Source organism: Arvicanthis niloticus, chromosome 16 (assembly GCF_011762505.2).
Source record: "Arvicanthis niloticus isolate mArvNil1 chromosome 16, mArvNil1.pat.X, whole genome shotgun sequence".
Taxonomy (NCBI): domain Eukaryota; kingdom Metazoa; phylum Chordata; class Mammalia; order Rodentia; family Muridae; genus Arvicanthis; species Arvicanthis niloticus.
Window position 1 is genome coordinate 61,632,145 of NC_047673.1, and position 27,709 is coordinate 61,659,853.

A 27,709-nucleotide genomic window follows, 5' to 3' on the forward strand; every position below is an offset into this window, starting at 1 on the left:
GGGCCAACTTGGGGAGCTGGAAGATCGGGCCTCTAAGCGTCAGCTTTTTCAGGGACCAACCTAACTCACAGAATGAGCAGACTTTGATGCTTGGGAAAGGTTGTCTGTATCTGCCATATTTACCACCACCACCACCTCCTACCACTCGGACATACATAATGTGGGCAGCAGACTGCCCCTTGAGACCTCCTTAGAGCCCACCATAACCCTTACCTTCCTACCTGGAACTTTATATACCCAGTCTTCATTTGTGTTTAGCAGTTTTATAGATACCAAGAGGGTCGGAGCAGGAGGAACTGAGGGGAAAGGGGAAATGGGAAATGGAGAAATGAGGAATGGAGAAGTGGAAAGGGCAAGACTCAGAGAGGGGGATGGAGATCAGCTGAGAAAACGAAGATCTCAGTCAGAGAAATACAAAGTGAAAGGCAGCAAGACACCAAGAAAGACCCATTAGAAGCTGATCTTAGGGAGCTGAAGAGACGGCTCAGTGGTTAAGAGCACTGTCTGCTCTGCCAGAGGTCCTGAGTTCAATTCCCTGCAACCAGTTGGTGGCTCACAACCATCTGTAATGGGATCAGATGCCTTCTTCTGATAGCTACAGTGTACTCATATAAATAAAATAAATCTTTAAAAGAAAAAAAAGAAGCTGAGCTCTGGGGCCAAAAGGTGGCTAGTTTAATATCATTTCTCCTTTTCTAGTACATGCACAGAAAGCCTAGACAGCTGAGTGTGAGCACGTGCATGTGTGTTTATACACGCAGAGACACGGGCCTCGAAGACGCAGCTGACAAGCAAGGGAGCTTGAAGGCTGTGCTTTCGATCATCGGTCTATTTCTCCAAACACAATATCCTGGGTACCTAAAAGGTTAGAAAATGAAATGTTATCACCAGAGGTCCAGAGTACATTATAATGTCCAAGAAACTCAGGCCCAGAGGCCAGGACACAGTCTATACTCAACAGGAAGCGTTTGATTTTTGCTCCCAAATAGAATCCCAACCCCTTGTCTTAGCTACCTTCCTATATAATAAAAAGGTCTCATACCTATGATGGCCACAACATCTGCCAACATGTGTCCCTTAGACATCTTGTCCAAACCAGCCTGCAGAGATGGGGATGGCAACAGTGTTAATCCAGGTTTGCAGAGAAGAGCTCTTAAAATCCCATCCAAAGGTCGGTGTGGGAGCATACACTGTTAACCTCAGCACAGGGGAAGATGTTTGAGTCTGAAGCCAGCCTAGTCTACATAGAGAACTCTAGGCCAGCCTTGTCTGTGTCTCAAAACAAAACAAAACTAAACAAACACAACAACAAAATCCTCAAATAAGCCAGGCACAGGAGCTCATGTCTGTTATTGTAGCAAGGATAGCTCTCACATGTAGTGAGTTCCAGGCTAATTTGGGTGATGTAGCAAAACTCTGTCTTAAACAAACAAATGAAACAAAACAAAATCTCCCCCAGGAGTTGGGCGTGGAGATGTATATACCTGTAATCCTCATTCCTGGAAGGCTAAGGCAGGAGATAGTAAGTCTGACCCCAGCTTTAGCTTCACGGGGAGTTCTAGACACACTAGGGCTATGTATCTCAAAACAGCAAGGTACTGGAGAAATGGTTCCATGGCTAAGAACATGTATTGTTCTTACAGAGGACCCAAGGTTGGCTTCCTAAACCAACAACAGGTAGTTGGTTGCTGCCTGTAACTCTAGCTCCAAGGGACCTGATGCCACCTTTTGGCCTCTGTAGGCACCTGCACTCATGTGGCAGACATATATACACACAAGTAAATTAAAAATAAATACTAAATAATTTTAAATAATAGCTGAAAAAGACTAACAATACTCAACCAAGTTCAGTGAATTATTAATGTGCTACAGCTAGAATCATTGGGATTGTCTTACCAGGTGGGCAAAACCGGGAGCCTTGATCTTACACCGATAAGGGCGGCTGCTGCCATCAGATACCAAGTACACCCCAAACTCTCCCTGTCCAAGGAAGAAGGTTGGATGCCCCGTTAGTAGGAAAAGCTCTCTATTACCGAGTCCTCTCTGGCTTCCCTTTATACCTCTGTCACTAGTGAGGGAGGGCTTTGTTTGCTGTCTGCCCCGGCTACCTGCTCTGCCTTCCCTCCACCCCTACCCCCACCTCACCTTAGGAGCTTCAATGGCGGTGTATGTGGCTCCTGGAGGAACTTGGTAGCCCTCAGTATACAGCTTAAAGTGATGAATTAGTGACTCCATGGACGTCTGAGGAAGGAAAAGGGAGCGTCAAGAAACCAGATCCAGCCTGATGTTGGTGGTGCACACCTTTAATCCCAGCACTTGGAGGGCAGAGGCAGGCAGACCTCTGAGTTTGAAGCCAGCCTGGTCTACATAGAGAGGTCCAGGACAGCCAGGGCCGCACAGAGAAACCCTGTCTCAAAACAAAACAAAACAAAACAAGGAAACCAGATCAAAGCTCTAGCCTTGGGCTTTCCCCTGAGAGACAGCAATCTCTACCTTCAGGGAGACTGACAACCCACATGTAAGTCAGGGAGAATAAAACCAGAACAAACGATGAACGCTGTGACAGGCTGAGTCTTTAAAAGCTGAACAGAAAAGCAGGATTTAATCCGAGGTCCATGCTCCATGGCTACTGGTTGCTTGCAAAGACACCCCTCCCCCCCATCTTCCCTCTCCCTGTGGCCAACCTTCATCTCTGCTCGTTTAGGTGGGGACACTTTGGCGTCATCAACCTTGATCTCCCCTGGAGGCATCTTGTTCAGACACTGTTCAATGATTCGCAGAGACTGGCGCATCTCCTCTACCCGACACAAGTACCTGAAATGATGAGACAGACTCAGAACAAGAGAAAGCAGACAGAGGAGTAAGCAGAAGTCTGGATGAAAGCACTTCGGGAGACCTGGAACATGTTCAGTAAATGGTCCTCTGTCTCTCCTGGTACAGTCTCTCTGCTTGCCATGGCTGCCCACAGACAACCTGCAGTGCCTTGATTCTATTGTTGAGTCCTTTGCCAAATCATCTCTTTCTTTCTTTCTTTTTCTTTCAGAAGGTAGCCTGTACTTCCCCCTCCTTACCCTCTTACACGGAGTTTGGACTGCAGAATAAGGGAGTCAAACAGAAAGATAAACAAAGAGAAAGGCAGGAGATCTTACTCAGGATCAGTAAACAGGAAGAGTGCTAGGTCAGGAGGACTCTGGACTCAATCACCGATGGGTAATCCCTAACTGATGCTTCAGCTTTCTCAGCTACAAAAGCAGTGCAAACTAGTTCTAAGGATGGTAGCATATGGGGAAGAAAGAACCAGCACTCTGATTTGGTATGTGTGGTGGTGAGAAGCAAACTGGGGATTTTGAGTCCTAAAGCACACACTCTACCAAGTATAACACATCCACAGGCTCCGACAGACACTAGGAGACAGAGCAAAGAAACCAGCAAAGACCAGTCAGGCAAGAAAGAAGAACTGAGCAACGGTCTGCATCTTACCTATCGTAACAGTCCCCTCGAGAACCAACAGGAACATCAAACTCGACCTGGTCATAGACATCATAGGGTTGGGTCTTCCGCAAGTCCCACTGGATGCCTGAACCTCGGAGCATCACCCCACTAGAGGGACAATGGGCACAGGATCATCCTCCACAAGAAAGGAAAGTACACACATGCTTCCCACCTCCCTCCCCACATTTGGTTATGGGACAGAAAATCTAGGCATGGAGAGGAGAGTACCAAACACACCTGAAACCAAGACACTGGGAGTAACTCTCTACGGCCTCTCCTACCCAAGGAAGGAAGTTATATTCTCCTACCTGAATCCGTAGTTAAGTGCGTCTTCTGCTGATATAACCCCAATGTCGACTGTCCTGTTTCGCCAGATTCTATTGTTGGTCAGCATCTACGGATGGAGAAATCCAGTGTCTTCGTGACAACCTTCAAAAGCCTCTACGCTCATGCACCGCTAGGTACTAACATCCCACAAGCCCTTTTGGGAGACAAAGGTATTTTCTCCCTGTCGATTTCTATCTTACCTCCTCCACCTCATCAATCCGAAGAGAGAAGTTCTTGGAAAATTCATAAATGTCATCCATAAGTCCAAGAGGTAGGTCCTAGAAGCCAAACGGTGACTCCTGTTACAGAACCACGTCTCAAAAGGATATCGTTCCTAGCCCACACCGCCCTCCAGTGATCACAGAGAAACGCGCTCACCTGGTGCACCCCTCCTGGTCGGATATAAGCAGCATGCATCCGGGCTCCAGACACCCGCTCATAGAACTCAAACATCTTCTCTCTTTCTTCAAACATCCAAAAGAACGGAGTCATGGCACCAATGTCCAGGGCATGTGTGGTAACAGCCATGATATGGTTTAAAATCCGTGTGATCTCTCCAAAGAGCACTGCGAGATGGAAAGACAGGAAGTGATGGATGGGGCTGGAAAGATGGCTCAGCGGAGAAAGGCACTTGCTAACAAGTCTGGAGCCCACATGGTCGGAGGGAACTGACTCCCCAGAAGCTGTCCTCTGACCTCCCACACATGCCTTGATATAGACTGTCTCACATGCATGCAAATACACAATAAATAAGCAAATATATGCTATCATGGGTTTTTTTTTCTTTTTTCATTTCCTTTTTAAGAAAGAAGTAGGTAGGAGCCGTGGCCTCATCCTACGATTAGTCTGATTAGTCTGGATGGAATCTGGAATCTAAATATCAAAGTTGAGTTCAGTGCACCTGAGATCCCATGTCCAGCAGTGGAGGGCAGAAATAAGGAGCAAGCTTACCGCGGATCCACTGTGCCCGGGGAGGAGGCTGGATGTTCAGCAGCTTCTCCACAGCTATGGAATAGGCCTGCTCATTACACATCATGGACACATAGTCCAATCGGTCAAAGTATGGAAGGGCCTGGGGAAAGAGCGAATCAGGTCACATCTAACAGACCAAGAAGTCCACCGTCTGCTGCTAGTAACCTTCCTCTTGACAGGCACTGGAAGTCAGTACGCACCTTTAGAGTCTCAGGTACCCCAGACAATCAGGATGCAATCTCCCCAAAATCAGTACCATGCTGATTTAAAACTAGCATGAAATGTTTAAACACTGACTATCTAAAATGATTGGAGATTTATCATTACTTTGATTTATCATGTTTGACTCTTATCATAGCCAAATTTTAAGTTATCAAAATGTAACTAAACATACCCTTGAAACACATTGCACAAAATTATACAGTATCTTCAAGATACAGATCAACTATCTCTCTGGTTTTGAGGCAGGCCTGGTCTACAGTGATTTAACTCCAGGATAGCCAGAGCTACACAGTAAAACCTTGTCTCAAAACAAAATGCCAAAACACACACACACACACACACACACACACACCACACGGGGGGGGGGGGGGGGGGGGGAGAGAACCAGCAGCTAAATCATAACATTTCCTAAAAATTGAATACTCAGGCCCTTCCAAGCCAGTGTAAGTTGACTTCAGCACTGAACACTTTCTCAGAGTGCCGTATACTTCTTTTTCCTCCTAATCCCTTAAAACAGATTTTGAAGGAGAGAAGGAACCAGCTTTATAGTAACTTTCACTCAGAATGTCAAGAAAGCTAAGTCCCAGCTGCCTACTAAGTCAGTTCCAGCTTCCAAGAAGAAGGTGGAGTTAAAATCCTCACTGGGATGGCCTGTTCTGGTCCTGGTGTCATTTGTGACGCAGGATGATGCTACAGGAGTTAACCCATAAAAGCTGGGACCTGAAGCCACAGCTGTTCAGTTCCTTGGAGGAAGTCACAGAGCTGGGTCTAAGCCCTTACTCCAGGGCCTTTCTTCATAATAGGAAGAAGAAGAAAAACACCAACAAACAAGCAAACAAAAACCACCTTTGGAATCTGTTCAGATCCAACTCTTTCAAATCTGACCTTCAACTATTTAGGTCACTCAGTTCTGCGACGGCAAACTCTGTCACAAACCTCCTCTGGTCACTCTGACTCACTGAGTGTTTTGAAAACAAATTCAAGAGAGTGAGAAGACACACGATTCAGCTGTTAATCCCAAAGAGCTGACGTCTCATTCTCCTTCCTCTGCCCCTAGGGACACTAGCTTTGACGCACTCATAGGAGGGGGGAAACTGAGGCACTAAAGCAATGATAAAAAGGCTGGCCACAAATCAGGCAGAGAGAGGCTGGGAGGGGCCACAGCTGCAAGGTAAGGATTCTGGGAGAACCCACCTGGCCCCACGGTCTTCAACACTTTCTTCACGCTTCCATCCAGGACTAACCTCAAAGCACTAACCCTAACCACCCTCCTGCCCTAAAGCTTTGGGGCAGCAAAACCACCAAGCCTTAAGCTATAGCCCAGCCACTATCAGTAGGCCCCTGTTCACCTCCACACCTGCAGATAGGTCTTGTACTCAATGAGCTTCTCCGTGCCTCGGTGCAGGAGCCCGATGTGAGGGTCACATTTCCGCACCATCTCTCCACTCAATTCTAGCACGAGTCTCAGGACTCCATGGGCTGCTGGGTGCTGGGGCCCAAAGTTCAGGGTCATATTGGTCACCACTTTCTCCTTCAAAATGTCCACATCTGAGAAGTGGGAAATAAGTCAGAGCCAAATGATAATTTCCTTGGGGATCCCCACAGTACAGCTCTCCTACACAGCCTCTGGCCCACCAGTCCACACTTTGTTAATACCCTCATTCCAATAACTAGGAAGATGGCTAACAAATGGGAAAAACCAAAGGAAGTTCTGAGTGTTCCAACAAGAGGATCATGAAATTCATTTTATAGGCATTTTATATGACAGTGGTTCTCAACCTGTGGACTGAGAGCCGTCAAGCAATGCTTTCATAGTCACGTAGACCAGGAGAAAACACAGAGATTTACATTACAATGTACACAAGTAGCAAAATTACAGTTATGAAGTAGCAACAAAAGTAATCTTATGCTGGGGTCACCACACCATGAGGAACTGTATTAAAGACTGCAGTGTTAGGAAGGCTGAGAACCAGTGCCACAGAACATCTTTTACTTTGTTGTGCTGAAAATCAAACCTAGAGCACTGTGTGTCCTGGGCATGGGCTCTACCCCTGAGCTATTCCCCACCACCTCCTCTCTCTCACACAGGACCTCCTGAGGTTATCCAGGATGGCCTTGAACTCGTTCTGTAGCCTACATGAGTTACAGCTGAACCCTTGAGGATGCCCTGCCTCAGTCTCCTACAGGCCTGTCTCCTACAGGCCTGTGTTACCAGGTTTGGCCACTATTCTTCTTGTTTGTTTGTTTTGAGATAGGGTTTCACTACTGTAGCCCCAATTGGCCTGGAACTCACTATGTAAACCACAATGCTGCGTGCCTTCGCCTCCTAAGCACTGTATGCACTGCATCTAGAAAGGCATGTGCTACCACAGATGGCAAACATTTATTAATTTTAATTTTTATGGGTGTGTGTGCCTGAGTGTGTACATATGTGTGCCACATGTGAGCAGGAGCCTACAGAGGTCAGAAGACATCAGATCCCCAGAACTGGGAATTGAACCTAGGTGAACCTAGGTCTTTTTTTTTTTTTTTTTCTTCTCTGTGTAGCCCTGGCTGTCCTGGAACTCACTCTGTAGACCAGGCTGGCCTTGAACTCAGAAATCTGCCTGCCTCTGCCTCCCAAGTGCTGGGATTAAAGGCGTGCGCCACCACTGCCCAGCTGAACCTAAGTCTTATTCAAGAGCTTTTAACCACTGAGCCTTGCCTGCTTATCTTTAGGTATCACGATACATCTAAATGTATCTGATAAATGGACAATCAGTGAGAAATACATACTTAAGCTCAGCATGGTTTTGAGACTGGGTCTCATGTAGCTCAGGCCACGACAAACTCACTACCACTATAGTTGAAGGTGGTAACCCTGAAATTCTGATCCTCTTGCCCCCACTTTCTGAGCACTGAGAAGTCCAGTTTATGCCATGCTGGGTATCAAACCCAGGGCCTTGTGATTGCTAAACAGGCACTCTATCAACTGGGCAATATTCCCAGCCCAAAAAGCAGGGTTGTTTTTGTTTGTTCTGTTTTTGGCTGTGATGCCCTCTTCTGTTCTCTGTAGACAGCTGTACACACACAACTGTCCTTATAAAACAGCCTGGTTTGGGCTGCAGAAATGGTTCAGTGGTTAAGGGCACTGACTGCTCTTCTAAAGATCCTGAGTTCAATTCCCAGCAACCCATGATGTTCACAACCTGGTGTGCAGATATCTTTTTTTAAAAAAGCTGCCTGGTGGGGCTGGAGAGATGGCTCAGCAGTTAAGAGCACTGGCTACCTGCTCTTCCAGTAGGTCCTGAGTTCAATTCCCAGCAACCACAAGGTGGCTCATAACCATCTGTAATGAGATCCGATGCCCTCTTCTGGTATGTCTGAAGACAGCTACAGTGTACTCACATAAATAAAATAAATAAATCTTTAAAAAAAAGAGAGAAGAAAAAGCTGCCTAGTACACATCTGGACAAGCAAGGTCTCATATACATACATAAAAACTAAAGTAACTAAAAAAATTAAAAGGGAGGGCTAGAAAGATGCCTCAGCAGTTAGAGCACTCCTGTTTATGCAGGAGAGTCACATTCGGTTCCCAGCACCTACATGGTGGCTCACATTGGAATAACTTCACGGTGCACTGTGTAATCATTGTACTTCTGCATGCAGAAGAGATTTTTGAGTATAAGCCAGCTTTGGTATTGCTGTTTTTATGAAGGGTTACCTATCGCCGTGTTTCTCCATCACCTTCTGATTGGTTTAACAGTGAGCTGAACAGCCTATAACAAAGCAGGAGAGGAAAGGTGAAAGTTCTGAGCAGAGACAGGAACTCTGGGAAGAGCCAGCGGTAGGAAATTTGCTTGCCAGATGTGGAGGAAGGAATGGGTGCCAGGGCGTAGCCAGAGGTAGCTAACAGCCCAAGTGGCAGAACTTAGATTAGAATAAGTGGGTTAATTAGATTATACAAGCTAACTGAGAAATCACATAGCTAAGGCCTGACCTATAATACATAAATAACTGTCTCTGTGTCTCTATTGGGAGGCTGGCAGGCCAAGACTATCTGGCAATGGGCCCACAGCCATTCCTAACTTTAGTTACAGAGGATCTGACACCCTCTTCTGAACTCCATGGGCACCAGGCACACATGTGGTACATAATCACACATGCAGGCAAAACACTCAGACACAGACAGATACATCTAAAGACAATTGTTTTTAATTAAAAAAGAGAAATGAGCCAGGCGGTGGTGGTACACTCCTTTAATCCCAGCGCTGGGAGGCAGAGACAGGCAAATTTCTGAGTTTGAGGCCAGCCTGGTCTACAGAGTGAGTTCCAGGACAGCCAGGGTTACACAGAGAAACCCTGTCTCAAAAAAAAAAAAAAAAAAAAAAAAAAAAAAAAAAAAGAAGAAATGATGGAAAAATCTACATGGTTTGGTGACTTATTGGGCAAAGATATGGAGGACAAGAGAGGAAAAAACCAAGATGACTAAATGGTTTCCATATTGAAAGACATTCTGGGTACCACTGATCAAAACCAAACAATCAAGAAAGTAATCCCAGCATATGGGAAGCTCAGGAAGACTCTGATCCTGTCTCACCTTTTAAAGATTTATTGATTTTATGCGTAAGAGAGGTGTGTGTGTGCGTAAGACACACGTCTGGTGCTTTTGGAGAGCAGAAAAGAGCATCTGATTTCCTGGAACTGGAGTTATACAGATGGTTATGGGTGCTGGAAACTGAACTCAGGTCCTCTTAAAGACCACTCGCCCTTAACCATTGAGCCACACCTCTGTCACAAGACCCTGTTTCAGAGTGTGAAAAACAAAAGAGCTAAGTTGTAGTGACAATTTTAGAATTTGGGTTTCTTTAAAAAACACAGAAATATTTTAAGAATGTGCTTTTGTTTTAATCCCAGGTGTGGGAATGTGGGCTGCTTTGAACTGTCTTTTGACTATGATTTGCCTCTAGCAGAGGCGTGGTCTTCCCAGCTGCAAATAGTTTCTGGGACTGTATGATATTTGGAATTCTGAAAACTTTTCAGAGGGTGTATAAACACTAGGGCCTCAAGAGGCAGAGAAGTAGTGAGGGGGGTGGTTGAAGGTTTTTAGTAGCCATGCTCAAAGAAGAAACAAAAGGAAAGAAATTAAATTCAGGGGTCTCTCTCTCTCTCTCTTTCCCCACCTCTATCTTTCCTTCTCTCCTATCTAGTGATAGGAGGCAAAATGGGGGGCGGGGGGGGGGGGAAAGAGTAAGAAATAAAGAAAATCCACAAAACAGCAAAGACCTGCTATACTAATTGGTTGGGTTTTGCTTCATTATTGTTTTTGTTTTAAAGATAAGGCAGCTCTCTGGATCTTCTTCTATTTTCATGACTTACTTATTTTTTTATTTTATGTGTTATGAGAGCTTTGACTATATGCATGACTGTTTACCACCTATAGGAAGCTGTCTGAAAAGGCCAGAAAAGATCAGTGCATCTCCTGGAACTGGAGTTATAGGTAAGCTACCTGATATGGATGCTGGGAATTGAGCCCTCAGCAAGAGCAGAAAGTCCTCTTAACTCAATGCCATCTCTTGTAGCTGGAAAGATGGTTCTGTGGTTAAGAGCACTGACTGCTCTTCCAGAGGTCCTGAATTCAATTCCCAGCACCCACATGGTGGCTCACAACCATCTGTAATGGGACCTGATGCCCTCTTCTGGTGTGTCTGAAGACAGCAACAGTCATATACGTTAAATAAATAAATCTTCAATCTCTCCAGCCCCCAAACCCCAAGTTTTAATGGGGGAAAGATGTTAATATTTAAGTAGGTTTCATTCAAATGCTATTAGGAAAATCATGTTGTCCACAGAGAGATGGAAGTGTATGGAATCTGGAGTCGATACAAAGTAATGGTAAGGACCTTTCAGTATTGGGGATGACTGTCATTCCTCTCTTTCTCTGATCAATCCCTGATATTATCCCATTCTGCCTTCGACAGGGAGCTCAAAAGCATTTAAAAATCAGCAAATATTTAGCCAGGCAGTGGAGGTACATGCCTTTAATCTCAGCACTCATGAGGCAGAGGCAGGCAGGCAGGCAGAATCTCTTGAGTTCAAAGCCAGCCCAGTCTACATAGAGAGTTCCAGGACACCCAAGGCTACACAGAGAAATGCTGAATTGAAAAGCAAACAAACAAACAAAAAATCAGCAAAGATTTCTGACAACTTGAAACAGCAGCTCTTAGCAACTCACCGTTCCAAGGAGGAGGTTTCCAGTGGGCTGTTTCCTTGGAGGGGTACATGACAGCTCCCGCAAACTGCTCTGCCCATTCTATATCTGGTTGCCACTGCCGAGCACCTCTGAGGAATTAAAGACAGAGCCTATACAAACGGCATGAACAGTACCACTTTGTTCCTCGGTTCCTATTTCACTTCTTCCCCAAAACATTTTTTGAGATTGTAATGTAATCACGACATTTCCTCCCTTCCCTTCCCCCTCCAGCCCTCCCGTATGCCCCTCCCAATCTCCTTCAAATTCATGGCTTTTTTTCACTAGTTGTCATTGCAGACATACATATATTTGTATATACATATATATTCCTAAATACGTTATCCACTCTTATGTGAACCCAAGGAAGGATGGCCTGAATTGCAGAGCTGTATTCTTCAATGCCAAGTCACTGACACATGTTTGGGATGTTCAAAGCTGCGGCTGAAGCTCCTTCCTGAACGTTGAGAATATCATTTATTCAGGGTAAATCTAAGATTACTAAGAAACGGGGGCGGGGCGCGGCGGGAGGTAGGGAAGGAGTGAGGAGAGAAGAGCAAAAGATGCGAGCGAAAGAGGGAAGACAGAAACTGGGAGAGAGGGCTCAGAGAAGAGGGGAGTCTCCTTCGGATATAGGAAGTACTCTCCATTCATTTGCCCTAATATTTCACCCCACATATTTCGCTTCCTGACCTTAAAAAAAAAAAAATCATCTACATTTTCCCCATCCTCCGCCACAGGAGGCTGACTGCTCACAGGAGGCTGAAACCTAAGAACTCTGGCCTGCTAAGGAGGGTCACGGGCCTGGGTCGTTCTTTTCCTTAGGGGTCACAGAGCCCTTGAAATGTCCTCAGACTCGGGAAATTTCAGTTTTGAAGAGAACGCACGAACCGCCTTCTCCTCACCTGCTGGGCTGACTCGGCAAGCGGATCCCAGACCCGGGCCGCAGCACCTGGGCTCCGACACCGCGGAGGCAGCGAAGCGCCCTCAGGGCCGCCATCTTTACGGGGCTGCAGACCGTGGGAAGGAGAACCGGGCGGAAGTGGCTCCCGCGCGCCTCCTTGTGAGCTTCCCTCCTATTGGCACAATGGAGTCACCATCTTGGAAGCTGGCAGGGAGGTCAATTGCGAACGGAACAACATCCGGATTCCGCGTCTCGGCTTCACTTGTGCTTAAATAATAACGCCTGCTGTCATCTTTAATAAGGGCGTTTTTCCCACGGCTTTTCTGGGCGGAAGAGAAATTAACTAGTATCACCGAGGCCAATTCGCGCTGAATCCTACACTTACCGTTACTTCCATTCTCTGCTCTAGAATTTACTTTCGAAACTGCTCTCCCACTAAGTCCCCTACATTACACTCTGTATGGGCGTTCCTTGACTATTCCTTTCCATCTTGGTCATTCTCCTGCGGTAGTCCTGCTTTCGACTGAAGCCCCAAGGTTTGATGACTATCCCTTTACTACGAAATCCAAAAGTGTTAATTTCCAGATGTCCGGAATCGGACTTGTGGAAAGGGACTCAAGTGCAGTTGGGCAAGTCGAATCTGAGAGCTCGCCAAAACAAAAGGGAGTACACAGCCAAGGCCACAAGCTTTGGTGGAGCAAAAGCTTGGTGCGATTGGTGCAAGGCACCATTTTACAAATGGCAGGGAGAGATGATCTGACAGTGATTCTTAAATCCCTGTAATTCCTAAATCACAGACTCAAGAAGCTCCTGGTATCCCACCTCCATTCAGGACAGTTTTACCTGCCACAGTCTTCCTCAGAAGTATCTAACAACATAGAAATGTAATAATTCCAGGACTCTGAGCCTAATTTTGTATGGACAAAGAGTTTTCCTGCCTTGGAGACTGATTTTTGTCTCTTTTTGTCTCCAAGCCCAGCTCCAGCTGGGCCACCCACTCTTTGAGGTTCTACAATTTTCTCATTGGAAAGAGACCTCCTCCACATCTCCCCCAGACAGGGTCCCTGGGACATAGCCCACCAGCGGTGCAGCTGGGTGGAGCAGACAGACCAGGGGAGTGGCACTGAGTATTCTTAGCTGCAGAGGAAGAGGAGAAAGCCAGATTTCTAGACTAAAAATTGACCTAATGGGAACCATACCAAAGGGTGGGGCCAGAGATCCGTTGGCTGTGGGAAATGACCAAGACCTGGCATAGACAAGGTGATCCCCAGAAAGTCAGGGCAGAGGCTTGGTCCCTTTACCCTCTACAGCCCCCTCTCCTTTTCTGGGCCTCTTCCCCTGCATTATAGTTTAAACACAAAATGTGGTGATGGTAGGAGGGAGGATTACTCATGTTTGTGTTAATCCATCCTATGTGAAGTCAAGACAGACTCTGGTTTGCTTAGTCCTGGGGGCAGATCGAGCAGAAACTGAGATGAGGGCCTTTGGAGGGCTACCTAGAACACTGCACCTTTTGTGCCTTCTCCTTCTGCCAGCACCCCCACGAGCTGTAGCTGCCACTCTGTGGCCCTTTGTCTTTCACTGCTTAGTCACACTCTTTGTTCTCAGCTCAGATGGGGGGATGGAAAGGGGCAATAAGAGCATCCTGGTGACAGCTCCTCTTGCCCCTGTCCCTTCTGGTCCCTCATCCCTTGTGTGATTGACTCCTCCTGCCTCAGCCCCTCTGCTCAAGACCAGGGAGGGTCAGGGCATGTGATGGGTCAAGAGGTGAGACTGGAAGTCACCACAGGGTGGGTAATTTAGGAAATGATAGGCACCAGGACAGGTATTAGTGACCGGAGCAGGAAGGGAGGGGAGAGGAAGCATTCTGATGAATGTGATGTGGGGGACAGGTGACCAGGCAGAGAATGAATAAGGGGACAGGGGCAGGGGAGGTAGTGCTTCTCTGGGAAAGGGAAGGGACTGCTGAGTGTACTCTCCTTCCTGGGGATTTCCTGGGGAAACAAGTGGCCACAGGGTGGAGTGAGCTGAAATAGCACCACTCCTGAATGCTTTGCTTCCTCGCCTTGAGAGTGTACACTTTGGTGTCTTAGTCCCCTCCGATTCTGAAACAGAGAACTCATTATCTCCCTCCTCTAACACCTCACATGCACACACCTGTCACTGTCCCCATCCTAGGTTCCAGGTACCCTCACACTCAAATGCTATTCTCTCTCTCTCTCTCTCTCTCTCTCTCTCTCTCTCTCTCTCTCTCTCTGTTTCTCCCCCCCCCATGGGGAATGAGGAGTCAAAGATTACTAGATATTCCAGGAACTATTGGATTTGAAAGGTGGGGGTCAAAGGGAGTAGCAGAGATTAATTCTGGGTTTCTGAGATAGATAGATAGATAGATAGATAGATAGATAGATAGATAGATAGATGGCAGGTCTTGTCTAGGTGAGGGGCTGGCTGACTTGAGGAAGTGGGGGTATGGTGCTGGGGTAGTTGGGTGTGGGTAGGAATAAGGCCAAGAGCCTGGGGGAATCTACTGGGAGCTGAGCCAGGGAAATGGGCATTCAGGAAGTTGGGGAGGTGGAGGTGGAATGGCTGTTCTATGCTTTGAATAGGATAGGAGTAACTCGGGCGTGGGGGGTGTTAGAGAGGGAAGGAGGGAGGGAGAGAAGGAGAATGAATGAGAACAGATCTACTCTGGATCTTCCTCCTATAAAAAGAAAAGTAGTTAGCTTCTCCTTTGTCGCCTGTTTCTTGTTTCCATTCTAACAAAGTTCTAACTGCTGTCTCCTTGCCTTCCTGTCTATACCACTTCTTCCCATTGGCCTGGTCCCACCCTTTCATCTCTCTTATGCTTTCTTACCTGTTCCCCACTTCCTTTTTAACCCAGACAGCTCGGCTCTAACAGATTAGCCTCTGGAGTAGAGGGCAGTGTAAATGACACCCAGGAAATGAGGAAGCATAGCCTAGACCAGGCTGGACAGGAGGGATATGAATTCTCCCAGGACAGAATCTCATCTGTGAGTACTGGCCAGGCCCTTTCCCCCAGTCCTTACCTCCCCTGGGGCTCTGTTCCACAAAAAAAAAAAAAAAAAAAAAAAAAAAAAAACGGGAAAGAGACAGCTGAGGGCTGATGGTGGGATTTGGGAAAAGGATGTGTCATCAACTGGCTCAGCGCCTAAATTGCATCTGGTTGCTAGAGATTCCCTTCCCCTGGGCAAGTCCCTTCCCCCCTTTCTTTATTAAGGGAAAAAAAAAAAAAAAAAAAAAAAAAAAAAAAAAAAAAAAAACCTCACTAAGGTCTTTGGGAAGCAATGATACATCCATCCTTCAGAGTCCTAATGACCGAGCTTCTGGGTGAGTGGCTTACAGATCAGCCAATCATACACAGAGGGAGGTTCTGGATGCTTAAAAGAGCTGGAGGGGAGAGAGGCTGGGAAGAACCCGGGGAAGACCCACAGATACACAGAAACGAAAGAGACAGAAGAGGAGAGAGACAGAGACAAAGAGACATCAGGAGAAGGCAAAGCCAGGGCAGGCACTGAGGCAAAGCCAGACAGCTGAGCAGAGGGAGAAGCCAAGGAGTCACAGACAAAGACCTGGGACAGAAAGGCACAGGAGGAAGTTTTGGAGGACAGAGACCCCCTGGGTACTTTTCCTGAGCTCAGGGGCTGTTTCATTTTTCATCTTCTCTGAACGTCCCTAGCTCCTCTAAAAACTTTGCCTCAGATTTTGGCACAAGTGCGAGCCCTTCTGGCTTTAACGAGGAGCCTTCCACAGTTAGGGTGTGGAGGATTTTGGTGCCTCAGATGGCCTCAATCCATTCCAGCTGCAGCACCGGTACCATGTCCCAGATGGGCTTGCATCCCAGGAGGGGCTTGACTGGGCACTGGCTGCAAAGATTCCAACCCTTCTTGCCGCTTCACATTGTGCCTTTCTCTGGTCTGGAGCGGTGGCGGCAGCTGCTGCTGCTGCTGGCCTCCCTCCTGCCCTTAGCATGGTCAGCCAGCCCCCTTCCCCGGGAGGAGGAGATCGTGTTTCCAGAGAAGCTCAATGGCAGTAGCATCATACCTGGCTCAGGCACTCCTGCCAGGCTGCGGTACCGACTGCCAGCCTTTGGGGAGATGTTGCTACTAGAACTGGAACAGGACCCTGGGGTGCAGGTAGAGGGGCTGACAGTGCAGTACCTGGGCCAGGCCCCTGAGATGCTTGGTGGGGCAGAACCAGGTACCTACCTGACTGGCACCATCAATGGAGATCCGGAGTCGGTGGCATCTCTGCACTGGGACGGGGGAGCCCTATTAGGGGTATTGCAGTACCGGGGGGCGGAACTCCACCTCCAGCCTCTGGAAGGAGGCGCCCTTAACTCTGCTGGGGGACCAGGGGCTCACATCCTGCGCCGAAAGAGTCCTGCCAGCAGCCAAGGTCCCATGTGCAACGTCAAGGCTCCTTCTGGGAGCCCCAGTCCCATTTCCCGCAGAACCAAGGTAGGCAAACCTGGAGATCGTGTCCCGTATCATCCTCCCGCCATGTCTGTCCTACTGACCCCTATCCACCCTCTCTCCTCCCACTTCCACTTGTAGCTTTCCAGCTTCTCTCCTTTTCTCTGCCTTTCCTATCTCCACTATCCTTTCTTTGAAAAATCCTGGCTTCTTCCTGCTTCAGAGTCCTTTGCTTTGCTCTGAGGATTCCCTGAGGTAGGTCAGATTCTCTGGGCCGGAATGACCTCTCCCCCTCCCTACCCCGCCCCTTCCTGGCCATGGAGTCTCCTGCTGACACAGTTCCCAGCAGTAAAGCTCTCCCAACAGCCTGTTGGTCTAGGCTCTTTTCTCTGCCCCAGTGATTTTTTACCCCCACCCCCAGCTACAGGAGTAAAATTTGAGGCCTGAGGGATCGAGCTTTTGGCTTCTGGTGTCCCCTTTAAAATTGTTCTGGCAAACTGCAAACTAGGACAGGAGTAGGCAGGCGAAGAGAGGCATCCCATACCTCTGGGTCAATCCTCTTCCCACACTGTGGGCTGACTGCAAGGCTGCCTGAGGCGGTATCCTTTCCTCCCTCCCACTTCTGGGTCTCCCCCCTTCTTCTCCCCCTCCCCTTCTCTAGCTTTAATCCAGACCAGACACTCCTTCCACACCCGCCACGCTGAGATCTGGCCGTGGCCCTAGCTGCTGACTGAATTGTTCCTCCAACCACACAGGGCAGACACTCCGACTCAGCGCTCCAGCCCTCCTCCCACAACCCCCGCCACACTTGAGGACCCTAGCGCCCCTCCTCCCCGAGGCAGTCCCAGAGGCTTTTCACTTCTGGGGCCCACTTAGCCATGAAACGTGGCAAGCCTTCTCTTCTTTCAGAACAACAGCTGATTCTTCAACATTACCACAAAAGCGATGGGATTTGGGGTTAGGGGGAAGGCCCAAACCAGTCACTTCAGGAATCCTGGGGTATGTGAGGGCCAGCTAACTCGGCTGAGTTTTAGACCCAGGAATGAAGGGAGGGGAGAGAGATCTCAGGACCCTCCTCTCATTTTTTTTTTTTCTCTCTCTCTCTTCAAGCGCTTCGCTTCTCTGAGCAGATTCGTGGAGACACTGGTGGTGGCAGATGACAAGATGGCAGCATTCCACGGAACAGGGTTAAAGCGCTACCTGCTGACGGTCATGGCAGCCGCTGCCAAAGCCTTTAAGCACCCAAGCATCCGAAATCCTGTCAACTTGGTGGTGACTCGCCTGGTGATTCTGGGGTCAGGCCAGGAAGGGCCCCAAGTGGGACCAAGTGCTGCCCAGACCCTACGCAGCTTCTGCACCTGGCAACGGGGCCTCAACACCCCTGAAGACTCAGATCCTGACCACTTTGACACAGCTATTCTGTTCACTCGGCAGGTAAGGCCTCAGTCAGCACCACAGGCAAGGGACCACAGCGCAGAGAGGCACAACCATTACACAGACTGACGGAGAAGATGGTACTGGAGTTGTACATGAGCCTAGCGCCAGCCACACAGCCTTGGGGTGCCTATGTGGGCCCTGACCATGCTGGGTACCCAGCATCTGCTTCCTCGCTAATCTGGATATCAGCCCCAAGCATCTTCTGTGCTCCTTCTCCACAGGACCTGTGTGGGGTCTCCACTTGTGACACTCTGGGTATGGCTGATGTGGGCACGGTGTGTGACCCAGCTAGGAGCTGTGCTATTGTGGAGGATGACGGGCTCCAGTCAGCCTTCACCGCTGCTCATGAGCTGGGTAAGATAGCTCTGGGGTAGTGTGGATGTGAAGGGGGGCGGGGGGGAGGGAGGGACTGAGGATGCTCTAATGATATAAGGCTAGAGTATAAATGGGAGTACCAAGATATCTTCCTCCCCAGTCCCTAGGCCCAAGTTCAGAATCCCTCTGTGTTCTGAGTGCAGACAAGCATAGGTATTTTTCTACTAAATAAAATAGCAGGTGGAAAGTTACTTTGAACTATATGTATGTACGTGAGTATGTGTGTTTGGAAGGGAGTAGAAGTGGAGGGTTGGGAGTGTTAGCTACAGTGGAAAGTAAGCCGAGAGGGGCCTTTCCTTTGGGGATGACAAGACAGGGCAGTAGGGGCTGCCCGGTGAATCTTCAGAGAACCATGAGGAGATCTGAGAGGGGGAGGGAAGGAGGATTTGACCATCGACAGCTGCAACCAAGTGTAAGATGGAGGACACAGGGTGGACCCTCTGGACACTAGCAGGACCTTTTCTCTTATAGGCCATGTCTTCAACATGCTCCATGATAACTCCAAGCCATGTGCTAACTTGAATGGGCAGGGGGGTTCCTCTCGCCATGTCATGGCTCCTGTCATGGCCCATGTGGACCCTGAAGAGCCCTGGTCCCCCTGCAGTGCCCGATTCATCACCGACTTCCTGGACAATGGCTATGGTAAATTGCTGACACCTTTCTCAAAGTAGGGACTCAATTCCTACCCTCTCTACTGGACTCTTATTTCTGAAACATTCTCTGTGGGCCACACTGAGTCCTCCATGTGTGTTTCCTCCACTGTATGTGATGGGGTAAGGAATGCTGTTGTCTTGGTGTGGTTCCCACTTCCTTTGACAACAAATAGCACAGGTAAGGGGGGACATGAATGTTGGCTCCACACAATTAGAGTTGACCCTTTAAGGGCCAGCACTGTCCAAGATTGAAATGGACTGGCTATAAGTCAGTTGATCACCTTGCCAAAATAAGGTGTGCAAGACTGCAGACTATCTCCAGACAAAAGTTTGTATTTTAGTTTATTTTCTGGGTGTGTATACATGCTTGCAGGTGCCCCTGGGCCAGGAAAGGGCTGTTGGATCCCCTGCAGCTGGAGGCAGTTTGTGAATCACTTGATGTAGTTGCTGGGAATCGAACTCAAGATTCTTCAAGTGCTCTTAACTGTGGAGTCATCTCCCCGGCTCCCTAAAGTAACTGATTAGAAGCATTCTAGAGAATTCTATAGATGGGCATGGAGGCACATCCCTTTAATCCCAGCACTCAGAGGCAGGTGAATCTGCGTGAGTTTGAGGTCAGCCTGGTCTATGTAGTGAGTTCTAAGATATCCAGAACTATATAAGAAGACCACATCTCTAAATGAAAGAGAGTGAGAGAGAGAGAGAGAGAGAGAGAGAGAGAGAGAGAGAGAGAGAGAGAGGAGAGAGAGAGAGAGAGAGGAGAGAGAGGAGAGAGAGGAAGAGGAAGGGAATGAATGGTAGCACATGTCTATAACATGTCTATAATCCTAGCATTGGGAAACGAAGGCAGAAGAATTGCCATATGGCTTTCAGGCAAGCTTGAGCTGTGTAATAGTGAGTTCCAGACTATCTGGAGCTATAGAGTGAAACTGCTCACAAGACTCCAAATAAGACTGGCAAGATGGCAGCAGGTTAAGGCACTTACTGGCAAACCTAATAGTTTTATGACCGACCTCTTCAAGTTGTCCTCTGACTTCCATACATGTGATGTGGCATGTACAAACTCCATTCTCCTGAGATAAATAAGTGAATGTAATTTTTAAAATGGTTTTGAAAACCCAGATACTGGGGCTGGAGAGATGGCTCAGCAGTTAAGAGCACTGACTGTTCTTCCAGGTCCTGAGTTCAATTCCCAGCAACCACATGGTGGCTCACAAGCATCTGTAATGGGATCTGATGTCCTCTTCTGGTGTGTCTGAAGACAGCTACAGTGTAAATAAATAAATAAATAAATAGAAAAGAAAACCCAATACTACTAGCAGTTGTTATAGAAAATTTTAATCCCAATCTTGGGTTGGTTTTGTTTGGTTTGGTTTGGTTTGGTTTGGTTTTTTGAGACAGGGTTTCTCTGTGTAGCCCTGGCTGTCCTGGAACTCACTCTGTAGACCAGGCTGGCCTCAAACTCAGAAATCCGCCTGCCTCTGCCTCCCAAGTGCTGGGATTAAAGGTGTGCGCCACCACTGCTGCCTGGCTTCAATCTGGGGTTTCTATGCCACCTTGAATGTTCAGTTCCCAGACAAAAGACACATACAATTTTTATATTTATAATAAGCCTTAATCAGCACAAGAGCTGAGCAGATATCTCTCCTTTACACTATTGTGTCTATTTCCCAGCCAATAATACCATTATACAATTTGACATGTTTGTCTGGGCTGCTCTTAACTCCACCTAGCCAACCCACATGGCCTTTATTTCATGACTCACTAATCCATGGGGGTTTCTCCATTCCTCACCTTCTTGTCCTCCTCCTGGTTCTCCTTTAACTCCCAAGCCCACCTGTGTCTCTTCTGCACCGCTACTGGCTATAGGCATCTTTATTTACCAATCAAAAATAACTTGGGGCCAGGCAGTGGTGGCACACGCCTTTAATCCCAGCACTTGGGAGGCAGAGGCAGGTGGACTTCTGAGTTCGAGGCCAGCCTGGTCTACAGAGTGAGTTCCAGGACAGCCAGGGCTACACAGAGAAACCCTGTCTCAAAACAAAACAAAACAAACAAACAAAAAAAACAAAAAACAAAAACAAAACAAAAACAAAACAAACAAAAACAACAAAACTTGGGGGCAACCAGGTCTTGAGGAACCAGTATTAGCATTAGAATATAAACAGCATCAGACCAACTCACTACAAGTAGTGATGAGGATGAGGATGATGAGGATGATGATGAAGTACTTTGGGTTCTTTGTTTACAAGCAGACACGTGGCTGTAAATTACTTCACTTCTTTGTGCTTGTAGTTAGCTAGTAGGCGAACTAGGTATAATAATAGCCAGTACCCCACTGTACTGTGATAAGTAAATGAGACATTATGGACCAGGGCTTTACTAGTCTTGATCACACAGTAAGCATTCAGTATTGTATAGCTGAGGGTACCTTAGGCATGGGGAGTCCCAGCTCAACTGGTAATACTAAATTTCAGGCCCTTGCTAACGTAGTATCTTAACTCCCTTTCAGGACACTGCCTCCTTGACAAACCAGAGGCACCCCTGCATCTGCCAGTGACTTTTCCTGGCAAGGACTATGATGCTGACCGCCAATGCCAACTGACCTTTGGACCTGACTCAAGCCATTGTCCACAGCTGCCACCGCCCTGTGCTGCCCTCTGGTGCTCTGGCCACCTCAATGGCCACGCCATGTGCCAGACTAAGCACTCACCCTGGGCTGATGGCACTCCCTGTGGATCTGCACAGGCCTGCATGGGTGGCCGCTGTCTCCATGTGGACCAGCTCAAGGACTTCAATGTGAGACCTCAGGGCTTGGATAAAAGGCCTGTAGAAAGGACTGGCCCTAAGTCTAGGAGAGAGTGTGCTCATCCCATCTCCATTTTGTGCCCTTACAGATTCCTCAGGCTGGAGGCTGGGGTCCCTGGGGACCATGGGGTGACTGCTCCAGGACTTGTGGGGGTGGTGTCCAGTTCTCCTCCCGGGACTGCACAAGGCCCATCCCCCGGAATGGCGGCAAGTATTGTGAGGGCCGCCGTACCCGCTTCCGCTCCTGCAACACTGAGAACTGCCCACTTGGCTCAGGTGAGGGGTGTGGAGGACGGGAGCCCTGGGAAGGGGTGGTGGACAGGAAGGATTGTGCCTTGAGTATTGGCCTAAGGTGCTGATTGTCTCTGCTGTTGGAGAAATTTCTTTATCTTTCCAGAACTATTCCTGGAAATCTGTGAGGGAGAGATTCTATGCTGGCTAAAGTTCTGAGGGACTAGGCGGAAGGGTGAGGATGGTGTGAGGAGAGAGGGGCTCAGGCTGTTTGTTTTATGCCTATAGCATTGACCTTCCGCGAAGAGCAGTGTGCTGCCTACAACCACCGAACCGACCTCTTCAAGAGCTTTCCAGGGCCCATGGACTGGGTTCCGCGCTACACAGGTGTAGCCCCTCGAGACCAGTGCAAACTCACCTGCCAGGCCCGGGCACTGGGCTACTATTATGTGCTGGAGCCACGGGTGAGGACCAGAAACCTTTGCCCTGTTGAGACTTATATACCTCCCAGTGGTTCATGCAGACCCTTGCTGGCGTTCCCACAGTCCTGCCATTTCAGCATACAGGTTCACTCAGTCTTGTCTGTCCATGGTTGTCCCGTATTAGAAGAATAGAGGCCTGGCTTTGGATCAGTGACCAGTGAAGCTGCTCCAGCTTGTATCTTTGCTTCTCCCTTTCTCTGTTCTTTTACACCACATTTGGTGAGAATGGAAGCATATGACCTTTTGGGGAAATCCTTGTCTTACTTATCCATGGACTCCTCTGTCAAAGTATTGGTTTTTGTCCAGCCAGTCCCTCAGTGGGTAGACTTCCTGAAGACCACTAACACCTGGACACTCCTTTTGTATCACAGAAAGGTCTGTTGAAGGCAAAACAAGCCCTTGCAGCTTAGGACTCCCTCTCTTCTCCAGGACGCTGTACAAAATTCCTACAAGTTTGTTGCCCTCTAGTGGCCATCTGGAGGCTGTACCATTAAGTTTAGAGTTTGGCGCTGCGACTAAAAATCCTTACCCTCTCAATTTGTGATATTTCTAAACCTCAAAATTTCACCCTTAGAAGTCCTACACAGCAGTTGTGAGACCTAAAGCATTTTGTGCATCACCTGATTCATAGTCAATGCAGGAACAATGGTTGCGTGTGTCCTTATTATCGTCTTAATCCCATATAGGTGAAGGCTCACCTCCATCCCTTCCTCACCTAGTATTTTCCAACGCCACTTTGCAGATGTTTAGCATACAAACCCCTGCTAACTTAGCAAGAACTCTTAACAGTGTCCCTCCTCTACTCCTCAGGTGGCAGATGGAACTCCCTGTTCCCCAGACACCTCTTCTGTCTGTGTCCAGGGCCGCTGTATCCATGCTGGCTGTGACCGGGTCATTGGCTCCAAGAAGAAATTTGACAAGTGCATGGTGTGCGGCGGGGATGGCTCTCGCTGCATTAAGCAGTCAGGCTCCTTCAAAAAATTCAGGTCCTCTGAGCAGTTCTTCTCCACTCTGTTCTCCTGGTTGCTGTTCTCGTCTTGGGGCCCAGTATTTTTCTGCTGACGCAACACTTTCTGTAGTCTGGGGGACGGGGATGGGGGGGTGGGGCAGATGAGTAGGCAGTTACAATGTGATGCTCCACGTGTTGAACAGAGAGGGCACAAGAGCTCTTGAAGGCATCAGGGAAGGCTTCCTTGGGCAATGACCTCTGAGCGAAGAGTAGGAATTGGATCGGCCCCAGGGAGGCCAGGGCTGGCAAGACAGTCAGTAAGCAGTAGTAAGTGTCCAGAAATAAGGGTAAGGAAGGTATACATGCTGGTAGTTCTGTTCTAGGGTGGACACATACTTCATATAAGGTTGAAGAAGCAACCCCTAACACCACAGAGCAGAGAGAGAGAGAGAGAGAGAGAGAGAGAGAGAGAGAGAGAGAGAGAGAGAGAGATACGAAGGGATTCGGGAAACGCTGAGTTCTTAATTTAGTTTTTCCTCACAGGTACGGATACAGCGATGTGGTCACGATCCCTGCCGGTGCCACCCATATCCTTGTACGGCAGCAGGGAGGGTCTGGACTCAGGAGCATCTACCTGGCCCTGAAGCTTTCAGACGGCTCTTATGCCCTCAATGGTGAATACACACTGATGCCCTCCCCAACAGATGTGGTACTTCCTGGGGCAGTCAGCTTGCGCTACAGCGGAGCCACATCAGCCTCAGAGACGCTGTCTGGACATGGGCCACTGGCCCAGCCCTTGACGCTGCAAGTTCTGGTGGCTGGCAACCCACAGAATGCACGTCTACGGTACAGTTTCTTTGTCCCGAGGCCAGTCCCTTCAACACCACGCCCTCTTCCCCAAGACTGGCTGCAACGCAGGGCAGAGATTCTGAAGATCCTTCGGAAGCGTCCCTGGGCAGGCCGGAAATAACCTCACTGTCCCGGCTGCCCTTCTGGGGCGCCGGGGCCTCGGACTCATCTGGGAGAATGAACAGGCTTCTGCATCTGCCTCGTGCTAAAGCACAGTAGGGAGGTGTAGGGGGTGAGACCTGCCTGCCTCTCTGCCCCAAACTGCAGGCTGGCCCTGCCCTGGCTTCCTGCCCTGGGAGGCCAGTGATGTCTTGGTGAATGAAAAGGGCTAGGTGACAGTACCCTATCCACTAAACTGCTCTCTCTACCCTGCAGGTCACAGGAGGGAGCGGGAAGACAGGGTGGGTCCTGGGCCCCAGTTGTATTTATTTGGTATTTATTCACTTTTACTTAGCACCAGGGAAGGGGACTAGGATCTTGGGGAAACTCACTCATTATACCCCCATCCTAGCTATGAAATCCAGGGTGTTGGTGACAAATATAAGTGGTGTGTGTGTGAGTGTGTGTGTGTACATGTGTGCGTGTGTTTATGTATGAGGTACAACCTGCCCTGCTTTCCTCTCCCTGTTTTTTTTTTTTTTTTTTTCTGGGAAAAGGAGAGTCAAAGGTGGGATTGCCTTCAGGGAGTAAGGGATTATCATGTTTTTAATTGACACTTGCTATTTATATGCTCTTTCTGGAGTCAGACAAATGTGGGTTATACTTTGGCCCTGCATCTTTGAGCATTAGTTTTCTCATGTGCCAATAATAAATAATACCTCCCTTAGAAGTCTGTTGTAAGGATTAAATAATGTAAATAAAGAACTAGCATAATGCCTGCCATTCAGTAGGTGCTGAAGAAACGGCAGCTGCTGTTATTGTAGCCCCTGTCCTTCCACGGTCACCCTCCGTGGAGGCTCTGCAAGGCACTGGAAGTCCACAAGGATTCACGTCACGTGTGCCTGTCTTTAGTCCCAGGCTCGGATCCTTTGATTGGCAGTACCCTGTTTAGGATTTGGAGAGAGTTCAGACTATCAGGTGGCCATCCTGTCCGTCACTTCTTTAGGCACATAAGCACCTGCCGCAGACATAATAAACACTTGGCAAGGGTAGTCACCAAGAACATAAAGGTACAAGAACAAACCAGACGACTCCCTCAACACAAACAAGTGCTTAGTTGTAAGAATGGCAGAAGGGGCGGAGAAGGGATGACCAAGTAGCATCCTGGCATCCGAGGAGCCGGGGGTCTGACCGTGAGCTGGGATTCAGCATCTTATTACCTAGGTGATGTTGGGCAAGGACTGATTCATAACCTTGGATTACAAGTCTGTGGAATGGGGCCAGTCATAACTGCTCTAACAGGATGCTCTGTGCTCAAGGATTTTTCAAACAGTGAAGGCTGCTGTAACACGAGAGGCGGACCTTTGTAGTGCTGGCTAGGACAGTGACTCCAGAATCAATCAACGCCAGCCCAGCCAACGTCTCAGAAGACATGAGGTTAGAGTGGAATTCGATGAGAGGAACAGGATGTGGTCTGGTAGGCAATAATCAACAAAGCAAAGAAAAAAAAATCTGACAAGAGTGGAGACATATGTCCAGTGGTGTGGAATGCAAGAAGCATCACTGACCGAAATGGATCTCCCTTCCTTGAGGAATAATCTAGTCAGTCTTTCGCGTGTCAGTGGAGAATTTTGAATGTCAGGTGGAAATGCAGAACTGCTAGGACTGTGGAAGGGACTGCCCGTTGAGGTAGGAAGGAGCTGTAGGTAAGGAAGACCCTGAGGTGAGGGTGGACTCAGAGAAACTAAAGGCATCTTGCTCTGCCATGCCACCTTCAGTGGGAACTGCTTGATGTGACTTGAGATGCAGAGCAGGGGCGTGAGGATGAGAGGCAGCCAGAGGTCCAGGCTATCTGTTTGTGCTGTATTCCTTGGGACCAGGCTTTGCTGGTCAAGTTCTATGTAAGGCAGAGCATACATCATCGAGCACAGGGCCTGCTCTCTCTGTAGTCCTGAGGGAAAGGCTGGCTACACTCCTCTCTTTAGCAAGCATTGCTTCCAGTCCTGTGCTTGCTCTCTGGTGGGTCTCGTGGTGCTTCTACCAACCAGGCAGGGGGAGGCAGGAACAGGATGGTGGCATCTTTAGTTGCTTCATCTAGGTGGTAAGATTGGACCAACAGTATGTCTACGGAACATGATACTAGGAACTCACGGTACAAGCAGAGCTTTGTTGAAGTGAAGGTAAAACACAAATGACTACATGGCCACGTCCTTAAAGATCTCATGCTGCATCCCGGGGAGGAGGCTGTGCCGCACACGCTCACAAACAGAATCAATGGGGACAGTACAAGGAGCTATAAGATAAACGCAAAATGGACTTTGCCAAGCTTGAGCCGGGTACCTGAGCACAAGGGCTTGGGAAGAAGGAACGCTGTTTGGGCTTTGGGGAGTAGGTCATTACGGTAACCCTTCTCACATTTCTTTAGAGTTCTTGGTAATTTGTAAGTCATTGTCACATGTTACTTTAAAGAAAAAACCACTTTGTTCACCAGGTAGAGTTCTTACTGGCACAAAGAAATTTTTTCTCCTTGGGAAGTAGAAACAGGTGGGTCAGAATTTCAAGGCCAGCCTTTGATGCTGAATCATAGCATAAGGGAAGTCTGGCTGGTGAAAAGAGGAGGAGGGTAGAGAATATTTTTTTCTCCAAAAATGTATGGAAGGCTAGAGAGATAGCTGAGCCATTAAGAGTACTGGCTGCTCTTCCAGAGAACCTGAGTTTGAGTTCCAGCCGCTCACAACCGTCTACAACTCCAGTTCCAGGGAATCCAATGCTCTCTTCTGTTCTCCGTGGGCACTAGGCATGCATGTGGTACACAGACATACATGCAGACACAACACCGATATCCACAAAGTGTAAATAAATAAACAAAACTTAAAAAGTATTGAGTTTAAAGGCTACTTCTGTGATTGATTGATTGATTGATTGATAGTTGATTGATGAAGTGGGTGGGTTTGTATGGTGAAATAGGGCCAGAGACAGTTAACTCTTCAAAAAGATGAGTATCCCAGTTCTCAATGCCAGTCAACACCTGGCCTCTTTCAGGAATGAACTTCCATGTTTTGCCCTCCAGAGTCAGAATATAAGCTTCACATGATAGCTTGATAGCTATCCTGAAGTTAAGAGTCCAGCAAGCAAGTGCCGGGCGGTGGTGGCGCACGCCTTTAATCCCAGCACTTGGGAGGCAGAGGCAGGAGGACTTCTGAGTTCGAGGCCAGCCTGGTCTACAAAGTGAGTTCCAGGACAGCCC

At 48.3% G+C, this 27,709-nt stretch overlaps 2 protein-coding genes across 4 annotated transcripts; one reads left to right on the plus strand and one right to left on the minus strand.

Moving 5' to 3' along the window:
• Positions 1-652: 652 nt before the first annotated feature.
• Positions 653-12,307, minus strand: Ndufs2 (NADH:ubiquinone oxidoreductase core subunit S2). The gene is made up of 13 exons (XM_034520224.2): positions 12,148-12,307; positions 11,228-11,334; positions 6,371-6,561; positions 4,771-4,891; positions 4,198-4,385; positions 4,020-4,097; positions 3,801-3,886; positions 3,481-3,600; positions 2,685-2,814; positions 2,146-2,241; positions 1,897-1,980; positions 1,043-1,100; positions 653-858 (listed from the first exon to the last, which is right to left on the minus strand). Exons 1-13 carry the CDS (start codon positions 12,240-12,242, stop codon positions 821-823), a joined length of 1,392 nt encoding a protein of 463 aa, XP_034376115.1. The 5' UTR covers positions 12,243-12,307; the 3' UTR covers positions 653-820.
• Positions 12,308-13,828: 1,521 nt separating this feature from the next.
• On the plus strand, positions 13,829-27,343 carry Adamts4 (ADAM metallopeptidase with thrombospondin type 1 motif 4). Of its 3 annotated transcripts, none has more exons than XM_076914468.1 (9): positions 13,829-15,157; positions 17,690-18,013; positions 18,238-18,370; positions 18,863-19,033; positions 21,557-21,843; positions 21,942-22,128; positions 22,372-22,547; positions 23,376-23,551; positions 24,058-27,343. In XM_076914468.1, exons 1-9 carry the CDS (start codon positions 15,089-15,091, stop codon positions 24,482-24,484), a joined length of 1,950 nt encoding a protein of 649 aa, XP_076770583.1. In that variant the 5' UTR covers positions 13,829-15,088; the 3' UTR covers positions 24,485-27,343. The 3 variants fall into 3 exon arrangements, with proteins under 3 accessions (XP_076770583.1, XP_034376113.1, XP_034376114.1); XM_034520222.2 differs by lacking the exon at positions 13,829-15,157 and adding an exon at positions 15,420-16,624; XM_034520223.2 differs by lacking the exon at positions 13,829-15,157 and adding an exon at positions 16,911-17,578.
• Positions 27,344-27,709: the final 366 nt, after the last annotated feature.

Excerpts from the sequence above, each read along its gene's own strand:
- Ndufs2 (XM_034520224.2), bottom strand. The coding sequence starts at position 12,242 with ATGGCGGCCCTGAGGGCGCTTCGCTGCCTCCGCGGTGTCGGAGCCCAG. Across the intron at positions 3,601-3,800 it reads GCACTTAACTACGGATTCAG|TGGGGTGATGCTCCGAGGTT; the intron begins GTAGGAGAATAT and ends TTGTCCCTCTAG. Across the intron at positions 1,981-2,145 it reads CCGCCATTGAAGCTCCTAAG|GGAGAGTTTGGGGTGTACTT; the intron begins GTGAGGTGGGGG and ends TTCCTTGGACAG.
- Adamts4 (XM_034520222.2), top strand. The coding sequence starts at position 15,947 with ATGGCCTCAATCCATTCCAGCTGCAGCACCGGTACCATGTCCCAGATG. Across the intron at positions 18,014-18,237 it reads CTATTCTGTTCACTCGGCAG|GACCTGTGTGGGGTCTCCAC; the intron begins GTAAGGCCTCAG and ends CCTTCTCCACAG. Across the intron at positions 23,552-24,057 it reads GGCTCCTTCAAAAAATTCAG|GTACGGATACAGCGATGTGG; the intron begins GTCCTCTGAGCA and ends TTTTCCTCACAG.